This window comes from Falco punctatus (genome assembly GCF_963210335.1).
Source record: "Falco punctatus genome assembly, chromosome: 1".
In the NCBI taxonomy this organism is placed as follows: domain Eukaryota; kingdom Metazoa; phylum Chordata; class Aves; order Falconiformes; family Falconidae; genus Falco; species Falco punctatus.
In genome coordinates, this window is record NC_137580.1 from 98,493,620 (window position 1) to 98,516,341 (window position 22,722).

The 22,722-nt window shown below is 48.6% G+C and overlaps 1 protein-coding gene across 3 annotated transcripts in view; it reads right to left on the reverse strand.

Moving 5' to 3' along the window:
- ZNRF3 (zinc and ring finger 3) overlaps positions 1-12,664 on the reverse strand; it is a 101,103-nt gene extending 88,439 nt beyond the window's left edge. For 2 of the 3 annotated variants that reach the window (XM_080405719.1, XM_080405718.1), the window contains exon 1: positions 12,140-12,664. In XM_080405719.1, coding sequence (XP_080261845.1) covers positions 12,140-12,574 — 435 coding nt within the window. In that variant the 5' untranslated portion in view covers positions 12,575-12,664. The remainder of the gene's footprint in view (positions 1-12,139) is intronic. The other variant, XM_080405720.1, reaches the window with a different exon arrangement.
- Positions 12,665-22,722: the final 10,058 nt, after the last annotated feature.

A 22,722-nucleotide genomic window follows, 5' to 3' on the forward strand; every position in this document is an offset into this window, starting at 1 on the left:
TCACAAGGATATTGCCAGGTATATAGGGAGAAGGAAAGCTATCTTTGTTAACACCACTTTGGAGGAGGGAACTAAAGAGAAACGAAGTCGCAGCCACGTTCATGCACACCTCTATGCAAGCGCTGCGATCGCGCTCCAGCAGCCACATGGCTCAGGTGATGACATCACACCAGGATTAGCAGAACACGTACAAACACCAACCTCCTGAAGACACCAGGCAGCTGCTTTGCATTCTACATAGGCCTTTTCTTTAAAATTAACTGTGAAGAAGTGATGTTTAGATGCCACAGGCAGATTTCTTTCTTTCCTTCCTTCCGGAAGAAGCGGTATCAAGATCTTTCCCTACTTTTGTATGTTAGTGCCATTCCGTTTACTGCCATATTGTAGGAACTCTCCCTGCTACATTAGTCAGTTACAGGTCTCTGCTTCCATGCTGCATTTCCACAGCAAAAGAAGCCTTACTCTTTGAGCAAACTATTTACATCAAATAGACAATCAAGCACTTTCCTCCTGTGGCTGCTTCCCGGCACTCTTCAGCTATGTAGGCAGTGACATAATTGATTTCACTTGCTGAACTAGAAAAGGCTGTACCAACAAAGCAGCGCATCTATAGCAGGAATGCCTAAACCCGCAACCCTTCCCCACTGCAGGTCATGCATTAAAAGAAATTATCCTCACTGAAAGACAGAATTTTTTACAAAGCGAAGCCATTCAAATTAACACACGAAAAACCTGCTGCTTCCATAACGGAGCTCCAAATCAGCCTGCGAGACGAGAAATCTAGTTAGGAGATCAACATGTAACGTGGAGTGGACAGAACTTCACAACAAAAACCAAGCGCGGCAGAGCAGGGTACAGAAATCCAGTTGGATTATCACATCCACATGGAAAGGTTCTAGGGGAAAAAAACCGATAGCTTTGCTGTCCTGGTCAGCCACGACAAGGTTTCTGTGGGTTGGAACATCAGCAGTGAGGTAGATCCACAACACGAAGCCCAGATGGGGCTCAGATCTCACCTGATCGCTGACCCACCAGGTGTCTTTTTTTTTAAGACTCCTGCCTGAGTTTGGTCAGAGTTTCATGCAAGTCAAACCATCCAAGTGGAACCATTCGGTCTAATAAATAGGCACATTCCAGCCCAAAACTTTTTTCCATCATTTCTGACCAGCTCCCACTGAAAGCTTCACCTCAAGCGTCCAGCTCCTCTTTAACAAACCACAAACCCCCAGCCCAGCCTGATCTTCCTCTAGGGTGCCCAAGACATCTTCCTGAGACACCAGGGCTGATGGTCCATGGGCACACCTGAACCCCCGCAGGGTTCCCCCCAACTGCCCCTCGCTCAGACCCCCCACCGCAGCCCCCTCGTGCAGCAGCAGGGTCTGCAGGGGGCTCCAGCCAGGAGCCGGGGCGCAGCAACACACACACACACACCCCAGCTGCAGAAACCAGAGGGGAAACAGAGCGGTTCCTCCCGCAAGTAAGTATTTCAGCAGTATTTTTGTAATGTAAAACTGCTCTGATGGCTGCAAATCCAAAAGGGACCCAAGAGTAAACAGAGGGAAAGAAATTTGGTTGTGTGAGGAGGAACTTCTGCTCTAGTTAAAAAGAGTACATACTGGAGTGATCTGAAGCTGCCTATAAATATTCGAGAACATCAAAGCCGGTCCTGTTAAATTAAAAATGCTGTCACACAGATAGGAACTAGCCTCTAGCACTGCCAGCTTCAACATGTGAGCCTCTGATCTGAGAGGCAGAGGCTCAGCTCTTCAAGAAATTTTATTTACCATAAGAAGGGGAAAAAAAAAAAAAAAAAAAAAAAGGCGAACCAGCAGTTGAGTTTAATAAGGATATTAAATACCTTACGAGTGAGCTAATTAGAACTTAACTCTTTCAGGACACTTCAGCTCCTTTACTGACAAGGACGGTAGTTTCTTCCCATACTACTCCCACAGCTGGGATGTCTCCAGGCTCCAGGAACATCCCTATCCAAGCCCCCGAAACAAACGCTCATGCAGCCTTCAGAAACAGCGAAGATTTTGTTGGTGTCACCTTAGTGTAACTTGGATTTAACCCTACTGCATACATCACGCATACACATGTGTGTGCACACATTTTGGCTGATCCCGCATCGGGGATCTATGTTTAGTACTGAAGCTGTCCCGAAAGATGCCAAACCTCCCTCAGCTTCTCATAGCTGCCCGAAGCCAACACGAGGGGTGGACAAAAGGAGACCAGGTCACTTTGCCTTCTGTTATTCGAGAGGAGTTTCAGCTCCCAGTGGCAGCTGAACATAAAAAAAATAAGCCTGGCTGAGAAATTTATCCCAACCTGCAGCTACAATCCCGTTATTTCACAACAGGAAAATCTCCATGAATTCCCAGTACCAAAACCTACAAAGATTATCCCTGACAGTTACAGCGGGGGGGGGAAGGAACGCTGGCAGCGCAGCTTTCTCAGAAGTAAACCAGCAAAAAACCCCAAACAGGATCACACCTTAACTCGTCCGCAATGTCTTTTCCTCAGACACAGTTTTGGGATGCAAGAGATAGTATCTTTTAAACAGGCAAAACACTGCCAGCTAGCAGATCGGGTATACCTTGCCTCTGAGCAAAAAGAGGTCTCTAGCCCTTGGCTCCTATTAAATACTGAAGTCAGTAGCATCTCCTGGCTCTGTTTCATGGGTTCATTTCTTGCTCCCAGCCTTCCTATACATCACTCAGGAATCTGCCAGCTTGGCATCCAGACTATAGAGCGTTCATCTCCCCTTTATTCTCACAGCATGCAAGACGGTGTCTGCTCTAAAGGGCTTTTAAATAAATACAAAACAGGCACCAGAAAATATGCTGGACCCCTGTAAAATACAACACTGCAATGGGAACCAACACATTTTCCAGTTGCAGCGTGCACACCCTTTAGAGACTGCCTGCCTCAGGAGAAATCCCAGCCCGCCTAGGAGAAGGGCAGCAAGTGCTATCCTAACCTCCATCCTCACCTCCACAGCCAGCCAGGACAGGCAGAACTTCCGCGCAGCAAGGACAGCACTAGTGCGCACAACTGGCAGGCTATGCACAGAACATCGATGTTTTATCCATGAGATACAGATATTCTTATTGTTGTTGGGTTTATTACATTAAGGTAAAACCTATCAAGGCTCAGTTGCGAGTGCCACCATTTAGCCAGGCCCAAAGAAGAAGTCTATGAATCTTTCAGGGCAGCCCCTACTGGGGAAAAAAAAATAATTAAAAACAAATAATATATCACAATTCCAAGTAAGTCCTCAAAATCCACTTTTCTTAATCTGTCATCAAAGGGGACTGTTAAAGGCTGGAAACTTTCAGTTCCAAAGGTGAACTCAATGGAAAGTGTGGTTAGAGTCTCTTCTGCTTGGGGCAGGGAGGGGGGGGAGCAGGGGCTGGAATGGATAAAGAGAGAAATAGAGGAGAAGGATTTTTCCCACCCACACTTAATACACTTTTTATTGTATTTTTTTTTAAGCAGGCAAGCATCAAAAGCCTCGAAGTAGGAAAACAGATCTTGGCACAAACTAGGGTCTTTCCTGAATTAAAAGCAATTTTTCAAACACTACAATCAGAAGCATTTGAAAGTTGCTTACCAAGCACATGCAATAAATTCACAGTAGGAGGCACGTACTTGCAACATGCATGCCTGTACAGCTAATTAAACAGTTGTACTCAAACCATGACTGCAGACTCTAAAATATGCCCCTTAGTTCTTTGTCAGGCCAGTCACCTCCCCACTGATTCTTCAGTTTGCTTTACTACTGAAAATGATGCAAAATAATAAAACAGCTTAAGCTCAAGAAAACCAACAGAAAGCTTAAGCTGGCCAGCAGCTTTAGAAAACAACTAAAATCCTTACATTAATGCACGGAGTAACATGGGTCTGGGAAGCCTAGAGAGTCTGCATATATTAAGCTACATATTTAAGGGTGTACTTGTGTCTGGAACATAACAGGCACCTAATCAACCTTTGTAAACTGGCTTTTCATCTTAAAGCCAAGTGCAACAACAAAAGTCTTTTAAAGCAGCATGAAAAGGAAATCAAAAAAAATGAATGAAAGCAATTCATCACTGAAGAGGACACCCTAAGCCACCAGAACCCTATTTTCCTGAGCACTACTACTCAATCCTAACACAAGCACAGCTCCACCGATGGGGTAAGTGCAGTAAAGTGCAATTTTTGGCAGCCTCTGCGGGTATCCGCAAGATCACGCTCCCCTGGTCACCCCTGGCTCAAGCATCAAGCAGTCAAGAAAAACGCGGGGAAAAAAATATTTGTTTTTTTACATGAATCTTCTGTTGCTGTTCTAACAATTTCAAAACATGTCTTTGTTAAAAAACAATCTCTTTTTCCTTTGCCAATCTCCTTTAATGTGAAAGGCTCTCCCTTCAAGCCAGGAAACATGAGAAAGAAGGCCAAGCATTCAACTCGCATCCATTCTGCTCTCATATGTAGGCACCACAAGCTCTGGCCTGACCACATTGGAACACTGACGTGCAAATGCCCAAAAGAAGAGATAGTATGTACAACTTCATATTGAATACTTCCTACATCGAGTACTTCCACCACTGTAAGGGTATTAATGCAAATGTACACGTACCACGTATGGACCTGGGCAGAACCGACCGCAGGTCACTGCCTGCGGACCTTACCTTTCCTTAACCAGTAAGGTGCTGGCCTCTCGAAAGCACCCACACTCCGAAGAACTATGTTTATGAAAGTTATTTTGGTCCAGAAGGGCCTCACTTTGAAATTCCAAAACAAGGAATAGAAGACTGTAATAAAATATAAAAAAAAAAAAGAGCATTTTTAAATACACGCTCCACCACAAGATGGTATAAACTGGAAGAAAATTACTATGTATGCTAATCAACGGTTTTATACAACTACTCAGGACTTTCCTATAAGATCTGCCTGCAAGAAAGCTGCCAGCATCTCCTTCTCGCCGAGCTGCGCCGCAGCAAGCAGTGGGTGACCTCCGCACGCGTCACCTGGAGCGGTTCCAGCCGCCCCTCACAGTGCCATCGCAGCAGCCACCCCGTCCCACCAGCCCACCCGCTGGGGGTGCGCAGGGGGGGCAAGTGCCCGATCCACCCGCGGGGCACGGCCGCAAGCATTGCTAACGCTGTGAAGCAGGCTGTAATTACATATAAACCATCCCAGGCGCATAGATCCAGTCTCAACATAAATATATATAAATGAAAAGGAGTTCTCCCAACGGCTCCATGTTTAACAGTTTCTGACCGCTGCTCCTCTCTGGGATTTTTCCCTAGTTCCACCTCCCAAACAAGCAACAGGAGCACATGGAAAAGGAAGCGGTCAGCATCCTGCCGGCGAGGGCAAGGCTTGTGACCATACGGACCTTCAACCTCTGTGCGGAGGGGTTTAACCCAACTCCCAAACGATGCAGAGAGGTCACCTGAGGTCCCGCAAACCGCCTGCCCCCCACCTGCTCCCCCATCTTTACAGGGGGGTGAACACCAGTTGCACTGGTTGGCCTGAGAACAGGACTCGGTGCTGGAAGCTTTCTGCTGCTATTTACTTTCCTAACCTACTTTATTCTTACTCCTCTAAATAGGTCACATTACTGTTTTTTGCTCTTTTTCTCCTCCATACTTAGCTATCTTTCACCTCATTTTCTCATCCCGTGCCTCCCACCTCCTCTGACCGTCCCTGCCCTGCGCGCTGCCAGGCTCTGCCCGAAGGGTTCTGGCATCGCTGCAACTCCGTGCACGCACCGCAGCCATCCAAGCATCCCCCAAACCGGTAACTCATCACCGAGTTGGGTACCACACCTTTCCAACCGCCCTCTCAGTGCCTAGAAACATTTATTTATTTATTCTTGCCTCAGATTCACTTAGAAACAGTTTGCACAGGTGTCCCAAACTCCCTGTTAATATGCTGTAATTATTGTAATAGTGTAAAGCTTGAAAGTCCAAAGTTTTAAACTAGGTAAACACAATTCACTAGCTCTTAAAATCCTGTGATCATTTTGGGTTTATATTAACTGTTTTCATAGGGTGTTTCTTTTTCCAGAAGGTATGAAAAGAAGATGCACAACTGTCCAGCTGAAGGAGAGCAAAGTGCTCCCGCAGCAGGATTAAGCAGCCACGTGCCCCTTCCCACCATGCAATTTGTCCCCACCACCACCTTAAATTCTGCCGCAGGGTTGCAGCATATGCTAACAGGGCAGCACGGGTACCGGGCTCTCGAAGCCGACCCCCACGGCTGCAAGCAGGCACAGCACACCACAGCCAGCACCTGCTGCAGGCGGCACCAGGTCCTTCCACCAGCATCCATGCTAAAAGGCATCTTGGACATTGCAATATTGAAGAAGTAATGAAAAACAAGGATCCTGATTTACGGCAATGCATCTGGAAGGCAGCGAGAACAGGCAGTGTGTTGTGACCTGGAGCAGCACGGGCGTGACGGGCTGAGCTTGGGTGTGAGGACAGTGCCCCGTGTCAAGGCACCAGCGGACGGGCGAGCTGCGCAGCACGCTGCAGGGGCTGTCCTCAGCAACCCCCGCGTGCCAGCCCACGCTGCAGAGCAAAGCATGGCTGCAATGGGAACGGAAAGGAGGGGAGGAACACAGGGAGGGATGGAGATCGGGAAATAGACTGATCTACCCCGAGGTGGAGCCTGGGACAGCACCTCTGCGAGCTGTTTGCACATCACACGCCCCACAAAGGCTGTCAGCAAGTCTTTACCTCAGCGATCTCTTATTTTAAACGTGATTTAGGCCTCCTTGGCCCTCTCCCGCAGAGGACCCGGGCCTGCAGTCCATCACCTGTTGCACTCCCACGAAACACAGCTCCCCTGCGCAGCACAAGAGGCACCGTGGGGCTGATCTGGGGACCCCCACCTGAGGACCCCCACCCTGGGCAGGGGCAGCCCTCACCCTCCTGCCAGAAACTACTGAAGAACAAGCTCCCCCGAGCTCAGCCCAGGCACCGCACATCACAGGCACCACGCAAAAGGGGCCTGCTGCCCACGGGCCAAACCTGCACCTTTCAGCTCCTTTTCACCCACCAGCTCCCCCCGTAACGGGGAGGACGGACGAGCCCTGCCAACTGCCGCCACAAACTGAAACTGCCAGTTCAGGTTGCAAAACCTGCACACAGGCTTTGAAGACCCAAGATTTTGGAAAACACACAACCAAAACCTTGTAAAAGATTTAGCTGTTCCATGCATAGATATAGATATAGACATAAAGCTGTAGCATAGAAGAGTCATTCCTACCAGCTGGACAGTCAAGTCTTAACACAGCGGTAACCAGAAAACACCAGGGAGACTGAAGCTTAGATGCAACAGGGTCCCTGATCCACCAAGCGGCAAAGCAGCAAGCACAGGAACAACTCACCGCTCCGGCTACAGAGCAACAGACACACACCTGACACTGTTATAACCAAAAAGAAGCCATGGGTGACTTGCCATTATCAAAATAAATAATTAAAGAAAGAAAATTAAAAAAGGAAATAAGCACTGTGAATGCTCAGATTCTAATATTTTTTTTTTTTTTTTTAAGACAGCAGCAATTAAGATTCTTCTGTTCACGATTCAGCCTTTTCTTCCGGCAGGCCTTCTGAACGGCGGTGGGACCCACGGTTCTGCCCGACACACAGTCAGACGAGCGGCCCTGGCAGAACAGTGACTGTGCTTCAGTCAGCAGCTGCAGGTGGACATCTCCAAGATGACTGCTCTCACTTGCCTCACAACACTTGCCAATTGTGAGCTGCTGTTCGTAACATCAAAGACCAAAGAGGCCAAAACCTGTCACCTAGTCCCACTTCTCGTACAAGACACAACAGATATGTCCCAGATCTCCTGCCTTTGTACAGGAGCAGAGAAGGACAGTAAATGCCAAACAGCCCTTCTCCTCGTCCCACTCTCAGCATCCGCAGGGTGTCAGCTCTTTGTTGTCCATCAGAATGGAAGTGCCACATTCCAATGACAGCTCAATTCCAAGACACTTCACTCCAAGGACACAATGACAAAGCAAACCTGATGCCCCAAAAACTGGTACTAGGAACTCGGTTTTACCAGGGAAACGAGTTACCCCTGATGTCCACAGGATCATCACTGTAAGCCACAGCTTTACAGCTGAGGTACGGAAACTAACGCAAACCCAATCACAGGTCTCTTCATATTCTAAGAGGATAACTAGGAAAGAAAACATCCAACAAGACAGTGACTCAAAGCCACAAGTAATTCCACTTCCTCAATTTGAATGGCCTTCAGGCACTCAACTCGAGCAAGAAGAAACTTAAACTGCCTCTTCACAAGACAACCCCCCCACCCCACCCCCGATAATACACATTTTTGTTTTCCATTCTCAAAGGACACGAACATTCCCGTGACTCAGCCTCCTCTGATCACTGCCAGACATCAATGTACCTGTGCAGTTACCTTGTCACTGCTAAAAGTTTTGCCAGCACTTCAGAGTGTGAAGCCCCCTGTTTAAGTTTTTTAGCAAAGTTTAAGGTCTTTAGCAATGTTTGCATTTTGAGAAAGCAGAGGAAAGGTTCAAAGCTGATCAAGCGAATAAGGGGTGGCAGGCAGACAGAGGGAAGGAAGGCACAGTTGCACCATCTTGCACTCCAGTTCTAAGCCTCCCCATCTTCTGCAAGAGAAAGATGGGCAGTAGCATTGCCACAAAGAACTGCCGTGCAAGAAGTTGGGAAGCCTCCCACTTCTGTTTTCTTCCCAGAGCTTAAAGCACTGCGTTATGCGCATTCTCCCCAAACTGTTACTTTCTGAGCACAAAAAATACCTGCAGCCGGGGTTCATTATGTAATGTGTGCATCACCCCAGCTCGATGGCCATGCAAAGTTCATTATTCCCCGGCCAAGGCTTCCAAGCAGAAACAAACCAACCAAAACCCAGAATTTTTATCACACAAGAAAACCAGGCGTAATATTCCTAGATCTCTCCTCCACGCTGCTTCTCTTTAAAATCCTACATACTGGTAACCCACCCATGCTACTGCATTCAGCGGCAGGTCTAAGGCAGGAGTAAGCAGCAAAAAGGAAGACTGAGAGAACTGGCAATGATGAATGCATACCATTTAAAGTTTTTGACACGACAGAGTTTTTAAAGCAATCTAAAGCAAATGTTATGCTTGATCCTCTTTTCCCAGCACCTCACCTGAGCAGTACCATCGCCACCACGACTTTCTAAGAAACAGGGCATCTGACGCCCCACACCTTCACTCCCAAGCAGGATAAGTAACCAGAACAGAATCTTGCCAAGCGCAAGCAGAACTAAGACACATAATCCCACCGAGCGAAACAGCCACTGCCAGTCAGATCAGCGGCACCTACTGTCCTAGGACTGAACACCTGTGGCCCTGCAGCACCTTGTTTGACACAGAACCGCACCTGAGCTTCTGGCCTGAACACTACAAGAAGAAATGCAACCATAAGGAGTTCACCAGTCATAACGTGTTTTAAAGCAAAACACCATTTTAGGGGTTTCAACGAAGTCTTGTTTTTGCAACCACTCTCTAATCAGACTTTTCCAGTTTCCGATCTCAACGGTACTAATGGCCAGGATATTGCCCCAAGAAAGGCACAATATTCCAGTATGCCCACTCCCACCAAGATGGCCAGACCTTGGAGCAGTTTAAGGACCAGCTGACACAGCAACCTAAGGATGAGTTTGCTGAATACAAACTGTGGCCACATGAAAGAAGACATAGAAACATTTCATCTCTCTGAAGAGTTATTCTGGTAGACACTTGACCCTAATAAGACTTCTTCACAGTAACATGAGAAACAATGTAATAGCATAGCACGGATGGATAGGAATCTGACCAACAACCAGTTTAGGAGTGAATGTATGACCTATTGAAAGCTGAAAGTGCATAGTTTCATAAGGTTTTGTCGTGTGCTTTTTTTTGTTGTTGTTCAGACTTCCAAGACCAATGAGTAAATGATGCTATTAACATAAACAAAAGTAAGTCTTTGTGTAGTCCCAAAACCACAGTTCCTTTGATCCATTCTTTAATGTGTGCCTGATTTTCAAGAATCTCTAATATTTCATTTTAAAGAAAGATGCATCTTAATCGTGAAAGAGCTGTGCGCACTGACAAAGTGGTTGGGACCGAGAAGAGCTTGCTTCGCTGACTGATGTACCACTAGTGGCTGTCAAACAGGTCCCCAGTGGCATCAGCTTCATGATCCTTCTCCAAATCTCACAGTGAGCTTTAAACAATGATCCAGAACAGCAGATTCCTATCGTTCCACAAACACCGAGCCTAGCTGAAAAAGGGAGGCAAGGCAACGCTGTGAAAACCTTTATAATAATTCTGGCTCTGGAAAACTCACTTTCAGGAGGAGATGAAGGAAGCGTGACACTGGCAAGAAATGCTACATGTGATCCAAACTCTCAGCAGCGCAGGTATGACTGACAGCGCTCAGTCTAGCTGCCCTGGAACCATGTCTCAGTGTTTGCCATATTCTCATCTCCGGAAAAACAACCGGCACACACGGCGGCTCAGGGAACAGAGACCAGCCTGCTCATGATGCATGTTACCTAGCATACGTACAGATGAATAAGCAGAACAGTTTTCGAGTGATAAGTGACTGTAAAAGATCTGCCATGTAATCTGGCTTTCACCATAGCCTTTCCTGTCTGGGGGGGCCATCTCCTTCAGGTATTCAGAGGGAGCAGACTGTCGGTGTCACCCATAACAAGGCCCACAAAAGTCCATTTAATATGTTTGTTTTGAGTTACGCAAATCTGGGCCTTAACGAAAGAGTATGGTTTTTCTCCACTCTCACTTAGAGTCCCAAGGAAAGCCATGACCTCAGCCAACAGCCCCTGCTCCGTCCCAAACACCTGATGCAAAAAGAAGCTCCCCGAGGTGCAGCATAACACCCCGCACGCAGCACCCACACCACACCGAGGGGTCAGGGACGGCACCATCCACTTCGGCCCCTGACGGCACCACCTTTATAACATGTCAGACATGCAAGTTAATCAGCCTGGCCCTCTTTTCTCCAAAAGAAGAAATAAACCCCCCTGGACCAGCAGCTTGCACTGCGCTCACAACTCCGCCGCCTGCACGAGCACTCCTGCAGGAACCCTTCCCAGCTGAAACCGCCTGGGAATAACAAGTGGGATTCTTTAAATGAAAGGGGAGGAAAAAAAGTCATTTCGATAGCAATGTATTTGTGCTTGCAGAGGTTAAACAGCCGCTGTGAGCGCTTACTTGCCACCGGCTGGCTTTTTTTAAACTTTTACGTGTATATATTCATCCCTGCATGTAAGTGTGCGCGCAGGGAAGCTGAGCAAGCTGCGCAGCTGTTAAGGAGAGCCGGGATCGCTATTGGCAATCGCTTCACACTCAAACTTATTAAAACACCATTTAAGTCGTTTTTCTTTACTTAGCCAAAGGGGGAAAAAAAAATAAAGTCAACAATCACAAGCGACTACAAAGGCAGGCGATAAGCGCTTCAGGAGCCGCGGAGGGGCTGAGGGGGAGCTGAGTGCGGAGAAATACGGGAATGATCCCTGCAGTGGGAGCGGCGGGGGGCGGGGGGGCGGGGGGCAAGGGGGGGTGCGGCGGCAGGTACGGCCAGGTAGGCGGGGGGGGATGCGCAGGGACACAGGGAGATTCGCGGGGAAGGATGCGCGGGGGGGGGATGCTGGGGGGGGATGCGCGGGGGGAGGGGGATGCACGGGGGGGAGGGAAGATGCCGGGAGGGGGGGAAGATGCGCGGAGGGGGGGGGGAGGGGCGGCGGCAGCCCCCGGGCGTCCCGCACCGCGCCGGGGCAGGGGCTGCCGAGGGGGCCCAGGGAGAGCGCGGGGCAGCCCCGCCGCGCGGCCCCGCCCCCGCGCAGCGCGCAGGGCCCCGCCGCGCAGGCAGCGCGCCCGGCGGGAGGTGCGCGGCCGCCCGCGGAGCGGGAGCGGGGCCCGCCGTCGCGCCCCGGCTGTCACACGGGCCCGGCAAGGTGCGGCCTTTGTGCGCGGCCGCGCATCTGTCACCGCGGCGCTCCAGGCCGCGCGGCGCACGTGGGGCGGCGGGCCCGGCCCGGCTCTGTGCCGCCAGGTGCGGGCGGCCGGGCCCGCGGAGCCATCTTGGGGCAGGGTCGCCCCCCGGGCGGCGCTCACCTGCACGATCTCGCCCTCGGCGCTCAGCGTGGCCCCCGCGCGGGAGAAGCGGCCCTGCAGCCCGGTGGTGTAGGTGGTGTAGTCGCCGCTGGGGCTGGACTCGAAGAGCACCACCTCCACGAACGCCGTCTCCTTGCCCAGCGCCGCGCCCGGCGCCGCGGCCAGCAGCAACCCGAGCAGCAGCGGCGGCGGCACGGCCGGCCCCGCGCCGGCCCCGCAGCCCCTCATCGCGCGGCGGGGGGGAGCGGCGCCCCGCGGCCGCCGCGCATCGCTCCCCAGCGGCTCCAGCTCCGGGGCCGGGCCCGCGGGCGGCTCAGCGCCCCATGGCAGCGGCCCTCCCGCCGCGCCGCGCCCCGCTCCTCGCCGCCGCCTGCCCCGCGCTCCCCGTCCCTCGCCCCGGCTGCTCCCCGCCCCGCCGAGCCGCTTCCCTTTCATCTGCTCCACGTGACGGGCACCGCGGGGTTATCCCCGCCCCGCGCGGCCTGACCCGCGCCGTCCCTCCCTCGGCGCACACGGGACAGGGCCCCGCCGCGCCCGGCCCCGGCCCCGCCGCGCCGCCCCCCGCCCGGCCCGCCCGCCGCCCCGCCGGGGTTCCGCGGCCTGGCCGCCGCGGCGGAGCGGGGAGCGGGGGGGCGCCCTCCCGACACTGCCGCAGCCGCCCCGCGGCGGGGAGCGGGCCGGGCCGGGGGTGGCCGGGGCAGGGCTGCGGAGCCGGCGGCGGGGGCCCGGGCACGGCGGGGCCGGGCGCAGGCGGCGGGACGGGGACCCCCATGGCCGTGCAACGCGGGGGGGTCCCGGAGACGCGGAGCCGGCGGCGCCCGAGAGCAGCGATCGGCACCGGGGGCCGCCCCGCCGGGCACGGGCCTGGAAGTCGGTGCGGGTCGGGGCGAGCGCTGCCCCGGCTGCGGGGACAGCGCCGCGGGCTGCCGGGCGCCAGCTCCGGCCCCGGGTGCAGGAAAGATACCGGACAGCCGCACAGGTGGGGGACAGCCGAAGTGGCGTCCCTGGGTGGCACGGGGAGCAACGCTAGCGGCACAAACTGTTGGAGGTGTCTTCGGCAGAGGAGGGTCAAGAAGGGATCACGGGAACATACACTCTGGGCTTCTACCACAAGCCACCAAATACCCGACCCCCCCTCGCACACCCTAACACCTCGGTGCAGCGGATCGAGGGCCGCAGTGCTGCGCCATGCGGAGCAGGGGCGGGCTCCAGCCGGGTAACAACAGGGAAAGCACTATGCAAACAGACCTGGTGGGCAAACAGTGCAAATTTCAGGTTACAGGTGTGCTTCGGTAGGATTTCAGCAATGCAGGGCAGCTAGCGTACTAAATAGAAGCGTTTTAATCCCTTAGTGCAAACAAACGCTGCTTTATTTCCCTTCCCCCATGAAGCAAATGGGTGATGCCTGGGACAACACAGGGTTTCCTACGTCGTAATCAGCACAGGAACAGGTTAAACATTGAGAACTTGGGGAGATTCACTCCCCGCTGAGTCAGCTACACGGTTTCAGGATCTGTAGCAAAAGCAGAGATGTGTGCAGGGGTCACCGTGGTGGTGGTGAGAGAGTCACGGTGAACCTGGACTGTGCCTGTCTCATGAGCAGAAAGTCACTTGACATTCCGCTAATTCTCTCTCTTTCCTCCCTAACTTCGGTGGTCTAGGCAAATGATATCCAGACTTTCCAATCCTCTGTCTTCTCGTCCCTTCCAGGAGAGGCAACAGCAAGTCATTTCCAGTCACCGGCGGGTTTTTACGCCCTGCATGTCGGATTCAGGATGCCTTCTTTCTTCACCAAGTATTTCCCTTCTTGCAAAGGTCCTTATGCCACCGTAATCAGGTTTGTTCAACATTCTATTAGTAAAAGTAAACAGCTCGTGTCATAAGTTGCTGTAGGTCAAGGCCTCCCAGCTGTCCTGCACTCGACAGGTATGTCATCAGGTTATCAGCAGTAAGAAGGGTTGGAATTTCAGTGTTGCAGGACAGCGGGGTGCGCACCAGTTGTCACACAAAGGGTAATGAATGGTGCCCCACACACAACGCCTGCCAGTCGGACACTGGCACAGTTGGAGGAATCACCCGGCGTCATGGTGTTTGTCCCCCTGTGGCCCAGGTGCACCTGGAGCCGCAGGACAGCCACAGCACTGGACGTACCAAGTTGATGAGCTTTTTGTTGAGTATGACTTGCCATATTTGGCAAAAGATTGTCTGTTTTGGGAGAAGTATTTATTTTAAACAGCTCTTCCCTTGCCTCTTGTTTCATTTCTATGATTTCTCAAAAATCATGCCAATACTGCTTTTGTGGAGCTGTGTGGCAAACTGGATCAGGGAAGAGACCAGGGCTAAAGGAGCCTGGGGCAGGGGAGGACAGGGACGGGGCAGAGAAGGTTAGTTTTAAACTGAATCAGCAAGCTAAAATAGTATTGGGAAGAACAGTTTTAGGAGTGGAGGTGGGAACTGGAAATCTAGGAGTTGTAAGAGACCATGACAAGAGCTCAGTGTGCATGGAACACACAGTTTTAGTCCCACAAAAACTGGGAAGAACCTGAGATTCCTGATTCTTAGCCGTGAAACTGAAAAGTCAAGAATGCTGCGTCTGTCCCTGCTGGTCAATGAAGTGGATGTCAATTTACTTCAGCGGTGTCAGGGCTCAGATGTCAGTTGACGGTCTTAAGATTCATTGCATCAAATTTAAATGCCCCTCATGAGGCATCCGTGAACACTATGTATTTATTTATTTTTCTTTTTTTCTGTTTAATCTTTAAAAATTACATAAACATCAAACCTTGAGATATTATTAGATCCCAAATTTAAATATCAAGAAAATGGGAATTATCCAGATTAGACAATTCAGCAGTGATCTTGTCCCCTGCCCATCTATACTGTGAAACTCTTCTGTTAGATGGGTCTGTTCTTCCCACAGGGTCATGCTTCACAGGAGGATCCCACTGTCGATAAAAATCAGTGAAAAAAAGTTACAGGTAAGACCCCTGCCTCTGTTGCTAATGAAATGGAATCACCAGTACTTTCCGGCTATTCCCTGGGAAACAGTAGGGCCCCTCCAGGTTAGGTTGGAAGTCAGGAATGCAGAAATGGCAGGGCAAATAAATCTGGAAACTAACTAGTGAAAAATATGGGAAGGGGCCTCTCTATAACAAGTGGACAGCACCCTACTGCTAAAATACAAGCTGCTGAAGATCCGAGCCACCCCACTGAAGGATCCGTATCATTGGACTACAGACACAGCGAAACCGCCTTTGCGGTAGTCTTGCAGTGGGATACTGGGGAGTGACATGAGACACTAGGTCTCAGGTCACCAAGTTCCCTCTACTGGGGCAGAAATCCAAGCAGGAGGTTGCAGGAAGAGAATGGACTGTCTATCATTAAAGCAATCAGATATTTCTAATTGGCTTCCTTCCCAGCTGGCAGCATACAGTTCACAATTCAGTTATGCTATCATACTTCAGATATGTTTTCTTTTTTTTTCCCCTGCATAACAAACTGAGGCCCAGGGTCTGAAATACAGCGATCTCAAGCATTTATAACTGCAACTGAGGACAGTGAGAGCTGTGATTTGAACATAATGAAATTATGTGTAATGCCAAATGGCCTGAGAAAGCATGCCCTAGGCACTTGGTCTCTTCTCCCAAGTAACAAACGGAGGGATGAGAGGAAGCAGCCTCAAGCTGCACCAGGGGAGGTTTAGATTGGATCTTGGCAGGGGAAACTTCTTCACCGAAAGGGTTGTCAAGCACTGGAACAGGCTGCTCAGGGAAGTGGTGGAGTCACCATCCCTGGAGGGATTTATTTAAAAGACTTAGGGACATCATTTAGTGATGGACTTGGCAGTCCTGAGTTAACGGTTCGGTTTGATGATCTTAAAGGTCTCTTCCATCCTGAATGATTCTACGATTCTATCTCGAAAGAGGTCAATCAACACTAGAAGATGCTTTTGACATAAAACATCCTACCTCTCATTTCCCTTGCATAGAAACAGGTATTACAGAACCCTCCTCACCCCACACTGCTCTTGAGAGAAAACAGTGTAAGTACCCAGGTGCTACTGTGATGAACGCTATAGAAAAAGCCCAAACCAAAATTATTTTGTGCTGAGAGCGGTGCTGGAATACTGCGCGGGGAGTGTAGCTCTGCACATCAGGCAAGGAGAAAACAACACTGAGTTGCGAGCCACTGGCCACGTGTCCCTCGGCCATTCTCACCATTAAAGGAGGCAGGAATGCAGCTGCCCTGGTACTGCCATCCCTGTAATCGAAAATACATTTGGATGAAAGCTGCTTTCTGTCACTGCATCTGTGCAGTCAACCACAAATACAGCACACTGGAGAATCCCTTCTACAGCCTCTTTTAGCCTCATTTCATAATGAAATTAAACATATGCTATCTGCCTGTCAGCCTTGTTGCTCTTCTGAACCTATTAGCTAATTTTAGCCAAGCTTAAGGGCAGAACAGAGGTCTTAAGATAGTGTGTTCTTGCAAATTTTGTGAAAATCGGAGGCTCTGGACTCTGGGTACTGCAGCAGTATCCAAAACAGACATGGGGGAAGCAAGGGCAGCAGGAAAACATATGAGAAACAGAGCGTTTTCAATTCTACCGTCCAAAGAGCAGTCAGTTGTCAAGTCCACATTTTTAAAATAAAATAATCCACTCTAATGGTATCCCACTTAATTAGCATGAAGCTTTTGTAACTGTATTTGCATTCTAAGGGGTTGCCGCCAGGAAAGGACATAAAGTAAATGTGTGTGCATGTAAATGTTTGGTACGGAGCTGTGTCGCTCAGGGGGCAGGGGGCAGAGGTTGGTGCAGTTCAGCTGTTACACATTCTGGCAGGAGCCAGAAAAAAACCTGTGTGCACAGCAGCAGATTAGTCACAGCATATGTTGTCTTTTCCTTGATGAGGATGCTTAAGGAATGCAAAAGGAAGGGAAGAAAAACGTAGGTTATTGAAGGGAGGTGATAAGTGCAGGGGCCCAGAGATATTAAGAACATGCATCTTTGAAACAAACCATCTTTAGCTCTGCTGTTTTTGTATTAACTCATTTGTCCTCCGGTACTGAGGGACCCTCCCCAAAACCTAGTACCAGTTATTAGTGTAGCAAAGAGCGGATGACATTTTCCATTAAGTGTTTTCTTAAGACACATTACCAAAACCCAGCCTCTGGCCAGTCTGCAATGCTGTTGGTCCCTGACGATTCAGTTTGCAGTAAGTACGCCAGTATCAGAACTCACAAGACTGCCTGAACTTTCAGCCAGCAATAATGTGCATTTTTAAATACACTTTTTTTCCTCGTATATTTTCTTAGATTCTAGCATAATAAAGGAAAAGATGACCCTTTTTCAAAGAAACAAACTAACCAATGGGCACGGATTAAAAGTATTTTAGTCACTGTGATTTTTGAATTTCCATTCAGCTGAGATTATCTCTGGTATCAGCCGGACCTTGTTGGCAGCACGGTTCATCTCTCATCCACTTTGTACAGAAAAAAGAAAATCTCTTACAAGGGGCCACGCAGATATGTTAAGTAGTGAGAAAAAGTGGTTCTTACACCCATGATTTGTCATAAGAAGTGACTTGATAGCAGTAGATGACAATGCAGCGTGGGTACGCTTCAGTGGGAGGCCCCTTGGCAAGGGTGAGGGCAGCCTGTCACTGCAGAGCCCGGCGACTTGACTCTCCCACTGGCGAGCAACCACCTTGTCATATCTAGGCTGTGAGTATTTGCAGGTAATACTGTACCCACGTGGGGAATACTGATTGTTTTTCCCTTTAACTACCAGGTAGTCAATGTACATTTCACAAGCTGCCACTTAAAAACCAAACCAAACCAAACCAAACCCAAAACAAACAAACAAAACAAACAAAAAAAAAAAAACCAAACAAAAAACACAAAAAACCTCTAACTAACCACCACTGCTGTCTCCAACTAATAAAAGTGTTCTGAACGTACAGTGGCAAAAGGGAATGGTGGCTGAGAATAAGCTCTATGTGAAAAAATGGATCATATTTTAGTAGAACAACTTGGTCCTAATTTCCTTCTTTTCTTGACAATGACAACTGAGGAACAAAAATTTTATTCCTGGAAAAACTGGTTTCCATCAGTTCTTACTACTGTAGAAGGGCTGATGGAAAAACCAGCAGTTTATCCCTCCCATAACTGCACAGATTAATTCAGATCATACACAATTGCTTCTCATCCTCCTACCTATTGATTCTACAAAGGCAATTAAAGAATCGGTGATGACTACAAGACACCTCATTTCTTCTCTTGTCTTTGAAGTCATAAAAGCATCATCAGGCTTTTAGATGCAGTAGCGAGGTTATGCTCGTACCCAGCATGAACAGGTGAACAGGCGTAATGTCCCAGGAGAACTATCACCCAACACAGAGGACCCAAGTGACGAGTCACCAAGGGAATTCCAGCTAAAGTGCTGAGCTACCAGTGGCACTAAATAAGATGCTGAAAGAGCTGAGCACCGGCATAATGAACATAAAAAAGGTTATATAGAAGTGGGTACATCCTCAGGTTAAGTTAGACAATAATCAGGGTTCCAGGCTGTTGCTGTAACTATGACAAAGTAAACAACTTGCAAAGGCGCTGAGCCCAGTTATCTCATTTAAAACAGCTAATCTTACAGTGCTGAGAGCATTTCCTGAAAACTGGAGCATATTATTAGTTTCCATGGTGATGCTGTGATGATACAGGAGAGATGCGTTTCTGTAAGGAAATTCAGTGATTCCAAAATAGCAGACTTGAAGTTTCCCCAGGACAGTAGGCTGGAGTGAGATGGTATTTTGACCCAGCTTTGAACAATGGAAACTGCCTATGTTTCGTGATTTAAGAAAATTTATTCTTGATGCAATTTTATGAGGTACCCCCATACTCTGTTGAGTTAGTAAGATCTGTTATTCCCTCAGTCTCACCAAGGAACACAAGGCGCAATCTAAAAGAAGTCAGTGTAGTGGCAGCACACGTAAGAAAAACAAAACTGAGACAAAATCCAGACTCTTGATCCCTACCAGGAACTACTTTAGTCCTGATTTAGTAGTCTAACTCATGATACTATAGTGCTAGCCAACACTGCATAAAAATAACCATGTTTAGAAATGCAAATCTTATTAAATCGAATCATCACACTTGTCGCAATATTCATTGCAACAAGAAGAAGACTTACTTTGCAGAACCGCAAGGTGAGGAAAGGATCCCTGGAAAAAAGCACGTAGCCAAGCCACTCAAGGGATACTGCAGCAGTCCTATTTGATGGAACACCAAGGGGCATTTCAGTTCTGTGGCCTGAGGAACAGCTGAGTCCAGGAGGCTCAACCTACTCAGTTTATTCAAGTAAAACTAAAGTAGTAATCTGATCATGGTCCCATGGATTATCTGTCCAGGCAGAAAATTTAGTACAGGCAGGAAATGCAGCATGAACTTGGCTAAAAACTAAAGCTGCATCAATTCAAGCAGCAGGCAGGGTCCATTTTAAACAAGGCAACAGGTTACTGTTGCAAGCTTAGCTAGCAATGATGGTAACTTTTGTATCACTTCAGTAATTAATAAAGAAGCAAGACTACCCTTTCTTTTAGTTCAGGCCATGACATTTAGGTTTGATGAAGGCATCTTTTTGATGAAACTGTATGTACCTGTATTATAAGAAACTCAGATTAAATAACCACAGGGAATTTCTTCTGGCCTCATTCTGTGAGCAGAAGCCTTGCCCTGCTAGCTCTGAAACAATCAGAATTTCATCCCACTATTTCTACTAACCTTCTATTCTCCTATTTCATGCACTTCCTTGTTAAACAGACGTACCTCACTGAAACGTTTTATGGTATTTGAGACTAGGTAAGGAATTAAAGAAAGAAGAACTGGATAGAAATCTTAGTTCTTTATGTTAACACAGTTACTCTTACTTAACCAAACTAAAAGACTCATTAAAACACACTATTTGACTAAGACGTATTTTCCACTTGTCAGACTCCTGTGCAGCAGAAGAACACAAGCGGTGAAAAACAGTTCTGTAATCTCACTGTGGAATAAAATGAAAACTTCATTTACATATGACCAGATTACAACCAGCGGCCAAAAGAAGGCCAGAAAGGCTACAGCATGAAACATTTTATACTGCAGTCAATAATGTTCTGCAGCCCATGAAGGGCTGCTTTTAAGCACGCAATTCTGAGTTGCTCTGGGGCTGGAGAGGCCAGCATGGTGGCCCTGGTGGGTTGGGGGGTGGGTGGGGTGGGCATGCTGTCCCTGGCTCCTGACAAAGCCAGGGAGGTCTTCCCTTTCCTCTGTACGCTTCCCACAGAATTTGAGAGCTTCCTCTAAGAGGACCCAGAGAGAGGTGTGCTGTGCTGTGTTCGGATAATCCCTGTATGATAATGCAGCGTTGAAGTCCTGGGCAGAAAGCTGGTGAGAAGGGGGCTTAGGTCTGGTAAGAACCTGAGTCAATAAACCCAGATTTCTGTTATCATGGACACAAAATTTCAATCCGGTTCCTAAAATGATCAAATTCTCTAAGGAATTGCCTTCACTACCATCATTACCGAGGAACTTTACTGCTCTGACAGAAACAGTTGTGTGCGTGCCGTTTGCCCCTATCAGCAACCCATGTAATGCACTCGTTTTATATTAACAGTCTGATAGAGAATCACCTCCTTCCTTCCCCAGTTAAGAACAATAAAATCTCATTTCTGCATCAGACTTCAAATACTAATTCTGAAACACACTGAATTGGAAAATCAGGCTGTGCGCGATGGCTGCAGGCAGGCAGGCTAGTTCCTGCATTATTGCTCCAAAGCACCTAGGGAAGTTGAGAATGTGGGCACATGAACAAGTTACTGCCAGGTAACTGTGGCATGAGATTACTTCACATTAACTAGAGGATGGAAACATACACACAGTTACCTCAAACATTTATAGGTTATAAATTCAGATGCCAGCTTGATCACAGTGATTCATTTGTTTGCCCATGCTTAAGACACTGTCTTTCCTTTCAAAGTCCAGTTGAAACACAAAAGAAACTGCAAAGAACATCACTGACTAATCAAGAAGAAAATTGCCAGTACACTGGATGAAAATGGAAGAATTATGATACACCAATTACATTTTAAACACCACCAAAATAAGCAAGTCTGGATAGTACCAGTGCATTTGTTGATAACCCTTGTTTAAAATTAAGTCAAAGTATGCTAAATATTCTTTTTAATGGTTTATGAGTGCTATAAATGTTTGTTTTAACTAAGACCAGCAATTTCCCTTTGAAGCCTGTTTATGCTGAGATATAGTTCTACTTATATCCGTTCCACCTAAAGGAAGAAGTGTCTGCCTTTTGCTTCAACCAAACTAGTAAACTGAAGTGAAGGAAAAAGGGTCCCACTGTGTAATTGTAAACTACCTGACCCAACAGCTTCCTCCTACTTTACAGATATTTATTTAGCATTTACCTTGGAATCCTGGGCTGTTACGACACGTGAGTTTAAGAAGGAGGTGGCATGTCCGAGGTACCCTTGTGTAGATTGAAGAACGTTGTAGAGGGATTCAGGACATACCTTCATTGCGCGGTGCAGTGTGGTGACACCTATGCTAACTTTAAACAGGTATCAGAAGCAACCTCACACCAGACAGTTCTGCACAACGAGAATGAGGTTTTGATGAGCAGAGAGTTTTTCATGAAAGCATTTCTTAAATCGAACTTAAGATCCATCAAACTGTATCTGAGAAGTCCTCATAGCAAATCCAAGTGCCCATCAGCAGGACACGGAGAGCTGCATGGCTCATTCACACTCCCACATCTGCCCTTCCAGATGATTTCCGTAACTGATAACTGACTACCATCCACCTTCCCTATGTGTTTTAGCATTGTGCCCTGCAGAAGCCAATACTATTACAGCTTATTTTATAAACAAATGATATTGCTATACCTCCTAATAAGCAACAGAAGCAAGAGCTGTCCTTTCTCCAGTAAATTCAAGGCTATGTATGTGCCTGCCTTTTTTCATCACCACGTAAAATTGCTGTTCCACACCTCCGGAGACAGGACTGGCCAGCCCAGAGGAAGGCTTGGTGCTGACGGCAGCTTCGCTGGTACATCCGAGCGCTCGGGGAGCTCCGCTCCGGGGGCAGCAGCCGGGGCTCGGGGGGTCCCCAGCAGCCGCAGGCGCTGCTGGCACCGGCCTCGGGAGCCGTGTCGGGGTGCACCGAGGCTGAGCCACCAGCAGGTGACCTCCCAGGCTCAAAAAGCCAGGCGAGCTCTGGCCAAGCACACCAAGTATGTGCAGCACATGCCGAACTGTGTCCAGAACCACCAGTTCGCATTGCAGACCCCTCCCGCAGCCTCTCGTTTCCATGCGGCCGAACTCCACTATCGCCATTTGCCACAGGAAGCCAACTGTAACGGACAAAATGGTTTTGTATTTATGAAGCCATGTTTCCATCATTATCATCAATTATTCTAAATTAAAGTAGCAAACTATTGTAACTTGGCAGCTTAATTAAAGACCAAAAAAGAAAAATCAGTGGAGATTTACGTTAAGAAAAAGTGCCATGCCGCTGCTGCTTTGCTTCTT